The sequence below is a fragment of the Centruroides sculpturatus genome, unplaced genomic scaffold (genome assembly GCF_000671375.1).
Source record: "Centruroides sculpturatus isolate CEXI.00-Female unplaced genomic scaffold, Cexi_2.0 scaffold747, whole genome shotgun sequence".
Lineage (NCBI taxonomy): Eukaryota > Metazoa > Arthropoda > Arachnida > Scorpiones > Buthidae > Centruroides > Centruroides sculpturatus.
This window is the reverse complement of record NW_019385048.1, coordinates 94546-103812: the sequence shown is the minus strand read 5'-3', so window position 1 is coordinate 103812 and position 9267 is coordinate 94546. Positions and strand designations below refer to the sequence as shown.

The 9267-nt window shown below is 31.3% G+C and overlaps 1 protein-coding gene across 1 annotated transcript in view; it reads left to right on the top strand.

Moving 5' to 3' along the window:
* Positions 1-5326, top strand: part of LOC111633904 (cell division cycle 5-like protein) — a 36059-nt gene extending 30733 nt beyond the window's left edge. The window contains exons 12-14 of the mRNA XM_023378555.1: positions 3139-3222; positions 4710-4838; positions 4997-5326. Of these exons, the coding sequence (XP_023234323.1) occupies positions 3139-3222; positions 4710-4838; positions 4997-5116 (333 nt within the window). The 3' untranslated portion in view covers positions 5117-5326. The remainder of the gene's footprint in view (positions 1-3138; positions 3223-4709; positions 4839-4996) is intronic.
* Positions 5327-9267: the final 3941 nt, after the last annotated feature.

The following is a 9267-nucleotide window of genomic DNA, read 5'->3' as shown; positions in this document are numbered from 1 at the left end:
CGATTTCTGATATTATTTTTCTGCGAAAACTTCGTTGACCTTTGGAGACATCATTAATATAAATAATTTTTATGGCCGTTAAATAAGAAATGTTTCTTTCACAAGAAATGTATAAAATTACAGTACTAAACAGACGATAGGTCGCCTAACTCGCCGTAGCGTGACGCTAGACGGCGAAAAATATATATTTAATTATAATAAAGTTACAATAAATTAAGTTAATATATAATTATATATACAGTACCTAATTTATATATAATTAATATATAATTATATGTACAGTACCTAATTTATATATAATTTATATAATACTGTCCAGACGATAGAAATCTCTCCGTAGCGTGGCGCTACGGACGGCGGGTAAGTAGTTCGGCTGCCCGATGACGTTTTACGTATTATAGGAGTTATTTTTACCGTTGTTTACGGATAATGCCACAATTTTTATAGGAATCATAACTATAGGAAACGGTTTTATAGGGGGATCTACTGTACAAATATAAACAATGATTAACCCAATTATTTGATAAATGCCAAATGAACTGCCAGATTGATTATATTGGGCTCAGATATGGCTACTACTACATAGTTATTTTTTTGGCTATAACTTCTAAAAACTTGAAATTCTCCACAAATTCTAAAGTAGATAAATCATCCATCATTGAGAATTGTATGTACTCAATGTCACATACACAGAAGCAGCATTAAAGTATTGCCAAACCAACATATATTGTATAGGCCAGGGGTCAGAATTAGCGGCTCACGAGCCGCATGCAGCTCTTTGCATAGATGTTTGCGGCTCTTTGGACATAAACTCCAATTTCATCTCACCTCATTTCACCGCAGCCTTATAACTTATGAGTTTATGAGATAGAGCCGCCGAACAAACTTTGACTTGTTTTCCATCCGCACATGACCACACTTGCGTTGATCAATATGAGTCGCATAAGAGTGGTAGCATTTGAAGTATATCTATATATATAACCCATTGAACGCATGTCCGTCCATCCGTGTAACGTTATGCCAAAAACGGCCACTAGAGGCACCTCTGTCGTGTGTCGTATTTTGCACATTTAAATTAATATGCGGCTCTCTGGTACTTTTGTTATCCTGTTTTCATGACAATTTGGCTCTTCTCACTTGACAAACTGCCGACCCCTGGTATAGGCCAACATGTAAATTAACCTCAAGATTTTCTGCTCAAAATTCTGGGATCTACCTATACCTACCACATAAGTTGAGTCCCAAAAATGCACTACATTAACATTAAGCTAAAGTAGAAATATGGATACAGATGTGGTAGCTTATGGTAAAAGCATATAATAAGACCACACTATTTTCATTCATTGAGACAGTAACCATAGTACCTTTTGGTATAGAAGATATATTACATAGCTTGTACAAAAGGGAAGGTGGACAATGAGATCTATATAGGACACTGAGTAACTGCTAAAGAATGTAAGAACTCTTTTGCACATTGGGACTATTAGTAAATACTGTCTATTAATATATGTTTTTAAAATGCATTTGCAGATCATATGCTAGTCTAAAAATTTTGTGAGTTATAATGACTCATTAAGTTGACTCACATTTACAAACCTAAGAAATTCACGAGTCACATCAGTCAGTTTCAAAAAATGCACATATTTTGTACAATATTACAAGTTGAAATATATTGTAGATATTACAACTGTTAAGAAATCCAGCACTGGTACATACTTACAAATAAGACTTGGGGTGGCCAAGTTCTTTCATTGTCCTACGCCCAAAAATATCTTTTGTGCCCATTGTGCACTAAATTTTGGGAAATTTTTGACTAAATTCTCATATTTATATGTTAATTTTTGCAATTTTAGTTATTTTTTTTTTTTTTTTTTTTTGGAAAGGTGAAAATTTGTTGCGAATTCATCCACAATTGCTGTGGATGTAAAAAAAAATTAGCTTGTCATTTCTCACCTAGAATTTAGAAACCTAGGCATTTATATGCCCATTTGGCAGCCCTTATCAAAAGACTTGTGCCCTTTGAGCCTGCCTACTGATGAAGTTACAACTTTTCAGAGCCATTTTGGTTAGCCTATGCTCATTCGAGTCGTGCACATCTTAACTTTTACCCAATGAAGGGCAGCAGAACTTTGGTTAGATTGTTACTCCATATGTCATACAGTATTTGCATTCTTGATCCCATGCTCTCATATATCAGACATGGCATACCTATAGTTGAAATGTCAAATTTCAGTGAGTTACAAACTGACTCACCAGTGAAAATGTTGCCAGTCAAAATTGTGGAAATATTAAATTTGATGCACAAAAATGTGAGTAAATGAATGCTGTGCATTTGATTTAATGGTCTTATGGAATAGTTGACAACCCCTTCCCTCAATTAGTCTTTTAAATTGAAAGTTAACCATACATCTGTTTAAATTTCTTGCTCTTCTAAATATATTATATGACACTTGACATAACTTCTATTAAAATTATAATGTAAAACCAAAGATGAGTCATTTATAATTTCTTAGAAATGTTTCAAAATAAATAGTTTGTTTGGATCTTCAAACTGTGTGTTTTATATAGAAATTTATGCAAATATTTCATGCTACTGTTACTACTTTTTAGATTCTATCATAGATGTTGATTTAATAAAACTTAAATATTTGTGTTATTTATAAAAAAAATTTAAATACTTTATTGCTTTAAATTAAACTGTTAATACAGAATATTCTAATAATATCTGGAGTGTTTGATCTTTCATAGTAAGAATATTTATTTTGTATTTTATGATTATTAATGTATACAAATTAAATTACAAATGAAAAATTGAATATATTAAACTTTATTACAGTTTAATAATTTATAATTATTTGTTATTTGTTCATGCTTATGTCAGAATCAATCTGAATCAGTTTCTCAGAAATTTTCATAAAGAGCTTGATCCAGATACATTAGAACCTATTCCTCAATAATTGCTCCCATTGTGGGTCTAGCAAATCCATAACAGGTATGATAAAAAGACCATTTGGTGTGTACAAAATGGAAAGGGTTAAAAACAAACTGCTACAATTAAGAGTAAAAGAATAAAATTTAAGTTAGATCAGGAATTACTGTATGTTATTTGTGTTAAGAATAATAATAATTTATTTTCAGCAAAATCGAGGTCACATGACAAAAGAAGCTAAGAAAGCTGCCAAAGTAGAGAAAAAACTTCGAATTCTCACCGGAGGTTATCAGGTAATACTTTAATTAGCCCTAAAATATAAAGAATTTTATATACATGTATGAAATATGCTTTTTGTTTGTTTAAGTTTCAAATTTATATTAGTCAAAGAATGTTAAAATTGACATAAGAAAACATATGTCAGTCTGAGATGCTGCATTTATAACTGTTTGATGTAAAATGTAAAAATTAATTTATATTTGAAATTAGATATTTTTAATCCAACTAATTTTAAGAATATAAGTTAATTTATTATTTTATTCAGTGTACAAAAGAGAAAAAGATAATTTAATAAGCCAATAGATTTTATAAAATATTAAGTGATTGGCTACTTATCTTCTATTACATCAGAATAATCAAATCAAAATGTTTTGCTGAGTTTGTGTTTGATTCTATTGGTAGAATATGGATAGTATTCTATATTTTCAATAGTCCGTGTTCATTCTGAAGTACTTAGTTAGTAATGAAGCAGAATATCAGAATTATAGGCTTATTTAATATACTGTGGAAAAAATCAGGTTTTTCTAGTTAAATTTACATTTGATTTTATTAGTCTGACATCATTTTATTTTTGAAATTACTACTACTGGTTCTGTTTGAATAATAGCAGTGTCTAATATTGCCCACCAGTGGCCGAGTGGATAAAACCACCAAACACTGGTACTTAGTGGTGGGTTTGAGCTTGGCCAACAGGCTGGCTATGTGGAGTTTTTCAGATTTTCTTCACATTTGTAACACCTGGAAATGGGCCAGTTTCCCACAAAAAATTCTCTCAGGAGGCAGCCATTCTCATCAGATCACCCACATGTAACCAATTAAAGTAAAATAAACTAAATTTTATGTATTATTTGAGAATTTCTGAAAACTCTGAGGGAAACAATGTAAAAACAACAGAAACCATATAGTAGGTAGGTACCATATTTATTCAACTAACTTTAATAGAAAATGAAATATGTAAAATATACAATGTACTGTACAGTTGGGTAAATTTTTAAATTATTTTCCTATTACTAATACACAATGTTACACTTGTTATAAAGGAAGATAACAGTTGCCACTACAAGTATAATTTGTTTTAAAAATCAAACTTTCATAAATAAATACATAAATATTTCATTAATAATGGGCATTGAATGGATACATGCAAATAAAATAACTACTACTCTCACACAGTAACTACAGAGAAAATATGCAATAAAGTATTGTTCATAGAAGAAGCTAAATTGTCTTTACTTTTTTGTCATTTTGGTCACCTGAAACAGTGATGAAAAGTGAATATATTTTAGTTTCTTCTAAATATTTTACTGTGTAAATATCGGTTAAAAAACCAGTTAAATATAAAATTGGTATTTTCATTTTATCAATTTTCTCTGAGCACAGTTGCTTTTAGATGTGTTTATAAACTAGTAAATAAGACACAAAAGCCATATAATTTTACTCTTTTAAATATAAAAATTGCATATGGTAAGTTCTTCATTTTGAAAGTGTAATTTCTTCACAGTCGAGAGGACAAGCATTGATAAAACAACTGCAGGACCTGGCAGAACAGGTGGAACAGACTCATCTCGAACTAAAAACTTTCGAGACTCTGCGGGACCACGAAGGATTGGCCATTCCCAAAAGAGTAGAGGTAAATTCTTATAATAATATCGAGACTGGTTTAAACGTACATTTTGCACTAATGTCACGTAGCCTCGCACGGCAGCAAAAAGGTTTATTTGACCAGAAAAACTTATACAAATTAAAAACTATTTTGCTAATCAGAGTATTTTCTTATAACAATTTTAGTCATTGACCGAAGACGTGAACAGACAGATAGACCGAGAGAGAATGTTGCAAAAAAGATACGAGGACCTTCTTCAAAAGAGAGAAGAACTGCAGCGCTCTTCCAAAGGGTCATCGAAGTAAAACGCTTAACGGAACAGACAGTTCTTTCCAGGAAGCTCTTTGTGTACAGATGTGGACTTATTTTAATAGACGCGTAAACAAATCCTTGGTTTATTAAAAGCCTTTCTTGGATTCTCGTTTAGTTCAGGTATACGTTTACTGTAAATTTACTTTCATAAGTGAATGTATTATATATATTTGTTTTGTTTAAATATAATCATTTGGATTAAAGGTGTCGATTTATAGTTTAAATCAATACAAGCTCAATAAAAATATGAAATCATTTTTGAATAAAATGTGGTTAAAGCAAGCGGTCATTTTGTTTAAACTTCATTTATTCAGTAAACTGTGAATCTAACGATTAAATATTTACTGGAGAAATGAAATTTAAACAATTATTTGTATATGTTTATCGCCACATCTCTTTCGTGTAAGGCTTTGAAAATCGAATAGTCATCTTTCTAATAATTTCATTTACGATTTTCTTTGAAAAACTTTTATAGAAAATGAATATTTCCTCTTTCGAACAAACACAAACAAACAAACATTGGAGAAGTGAAAAAACAGTATCGACACAAATTCTTCAGGGAGTGGTCCTCGGTGCCACACGAAATTCACCTTTATTACTTCAAATTAAAAGTGCAGAAATTTACCCGAGAAAAGAAAGAAAACGATATAAAAAGTGAGTCAAGATTGTACATTTTTTTATAGATGAAGGAATCTTTTATTTCGATGATTTTTTTTCACTTTTCCACGTTTTAATCCATTAGTAAACAAATATCTGTGTTAAATAAAGATTTACCTGACAGATATACCAAAACGCGTGAATAACAGAACTGTTAGTTTTTTCATCTATGTGTTTAGGTATACGATACACGTGTACCTGGTTTTACGCCTGTTCACGCTTTAATCGTTGTTCTACCAAAGTGAATCTCTTTCAAGTACGAACCTCGTTAATACGATGCCTCAATTTTTAAGTCCGAAAGATAAGCAAAATAATAACTGTAATTAATTGAATTATAAAGTTAAAATTATAATTTTTCCAATATTTTCAACGTAAGTGTTTATTTTTCTGGAAGAATTTCTTTTAATTATAACTGTGGGCTTATGTCAAAAGTGTCAGAAGATTAATTTGCATAATGAGGAATTCGTTTCTGCATAAATAATTTGTATAAAAGAGAAATTCGCTGTTTGTTTACGAAACAATTTTCGGTATTTTCGTTATATATTTCTTTAATTTCATAATGTAAAAAAAGAAGATAATAATTTAAATGGCGTATAAAAAAAATAGGAAAGAATAAAATTCTTAAACTGAAAGACTGGTAGGCCCTTTTGCCAAAAAGCAAATCTTAACCTAAAATTAAATTGAAAATACATTAAAATATGCTGTGAAATTAGTTATAAATCAGCAATTACTTGTGACACGGTCACAATACCGGTCTACAATTTTTAATAATTAATTTTATATACTATATAATAGGAATGAGAGAATTGTGTAAGAGATGTTTGAATGGTTTTCAAAGAGAACATACGTTGAAAGAACAGGTAACAGTACGGCTATCGGTCAGAAAATGACCCCTCCCCAAAATTTTTACATTTGTTGAATCTGAAGACCTCGGAACTTCTCCAGTAACGGTTCCGTCTGTCGGAAGAGAAATAAGTTTAGTGGGGAAATGAAACTTAGGATAAAGACAAATTTGTGGGAGAGTTTAATTCCTTAAATAATTTTAATTGTAACGTTTGGCGACAGGGACCCGAATTAATTGCAACCGGCTAGAATATACTACGTAAAGTGGCTGCGATCGTAGTTACAGTAGTACTCTCGGTGGCAACGACGAGTCGCAATATTCCATCTCGTTGCCTTTACGCGAAACAAATGCCACGTCCCCTCGACTAAAAGGAAAATGGCGGGCGCGTATTCAATTTTCCTCAAACGTGGCGTGGCTTCAGCCACTCTATGTACTATATTCTAGTTGGTTGATTCGTTGTAACGAAGGCGAATAGCTTAAATAAATAATACGCATTGAAAACACATAATTATTTAAATTATTAACTTAATATTGATTTCGAGTCATTTATTAAATTAAAAAGTTCAGACGTTTAAAAATTAAAATTTTATTAACGTCGTCATTGTCTACTCGTTACAAATTATAATCAAACTATATAAAGTTTATTATTGTACAGTAAATTATTAACAGGTAAAAATTTCGAAACATTTTAAGTCTCGTTGGATATAGATCGATAATTATTAAAAATATATTCTGTATCAATTAAAACAATTTTAGGTTTTATATGGCTTACGCGTCATTATAAAAATTGACAAAAATGGTCGAGCGAATGGTACTTTCTCGCTACACCTATGCCGCTACACCCGAGAATTTTTATAATGTTTCGATATTGTTTTACCGATAAACTTTATTTCACGTGTGAAATAATGTATACGTTATCGTACCGCTGTCACTCGTTACAAGTAGACTAAGCGGTTGATCAGAGCTTTCGACATATTTAGGAAAAGTAGACCTAGTACCTTATATAACAGAGGAAAAGTGTAGCGCTCGGTCAGAAAATGACCCCTCCCCAAAATTTTTACATTTGTTGAATCTGAAGACCAAAACGTCGAGAAATGGAAAAAATGTGGCGTTTCTGTATGTATGGGGGCACCATTTTATTCACCCTTTTTGAAGCTTAATAATTCCCGCGCTTTTGGTCGAAAATTTCTGAAATTTTACAGGGAGGTTTGTTTATTAGAGTGTCGATGCTATTCAATTTTGAAGGTTAAAGGGCGAGGGGATGGGGAGATAATGGGGGTCGTGTGTATCTTCAGTAGGGTCAGGCTTAATAACGATTTTATCTGTTATTAGCATTTACAACTTTTTTTTTTATAAAACCCGTCCCTACCCTCGAAATTAAGCTATTTGCCATTTTATAATAGTTAAAAATGTAAGTTTCTTTAAATAAAATATCATAACAGATGGTGCCACCAAATGTTGTGGGGTAAGTTAAGCAACTCGTGGCCGGAATTTTTTATATCAAATTTTTCTACGGCAACAAAAATAAAGACTTGTCGAGAAGAAAAGAAGTTTTTCCATATTTTAAACACGAAGATATACGAAACATCTTTAACCCCCGAAAAAATGTTTTTATAATGAATTAAATGGAGAAAATATTAAGGTTTAAGGTAAGTTTAAAATGTTATAATTAGATGCGATATATATATTATAACCGCTTCAGATTTAACCCGGAATTGTAGATTTAAAATGACAAAAATTCAAATTGTTTAACGACATTAACGCGCATTTGTTTATTCAAAATGGAATTAGAAGAGAAATAAGTTTAGTGGGGAAATGAAACTTAGGATAAAGACAAATTTGTGGGAGAGTAATTCCTTAAATAATTTTAATTGTAACGTTTGGCGACAGGGACCCGAATTAATTGCAACCGGCTAGAATATACTACGTAAAGTGGCTGCGATCGTAGTTACAGTAGTACTCTCGGTGGCAACGACGAGTCGCAATATTCCATCTCGTTGCCTTTACGCGAAACAAATGCCACGTCCCCTCGACTAAAAGGAAAATGGCGGGCGCGTATTCAATTTTCCTCAAACGTGGCGTGGCTTCAGCCACTCTATGTACTATATTCTAGTTGGTTGATTCGTTGTAACGAAGGCGAATAGCTTAAATAAATAATACGCATTGAAAACACATAATTATTTAAATTATTAACTTAATATTGATTTCGAGTCATTTATTAAATTAAAAAGTTCAGACGTTTAAAAATTAAAATTTTATTAACGTCGTCATTGTCTACTCGTTACAAATTATAATCAAACTATATAAAGTTTATTATTGTACAGTAAATTATTAACAGGTAAAAATTTCGAAACATTTTAAGTCTCGTTGGATATAGATCGATAATTATTAAAAATATATTCTGTATCGAATTAAAACAATTTTAGGTTTTATATGGCTTACGCGTCATTATAAAAATTGACAAAAATGGTCGAGCGAATGGTACTTTCTCGTTACACCTATGCCAAACCCGAGAATTTTTATAATGTTTCGATTTTGTTTTACCGATAAACTTTATTTCACGCGTGAAATAATGTATACGTTATCGTACCGCTGTCACTCGTTACAAGTAGACTAAGCGGTTGATCAGAGCTTTCGACATAT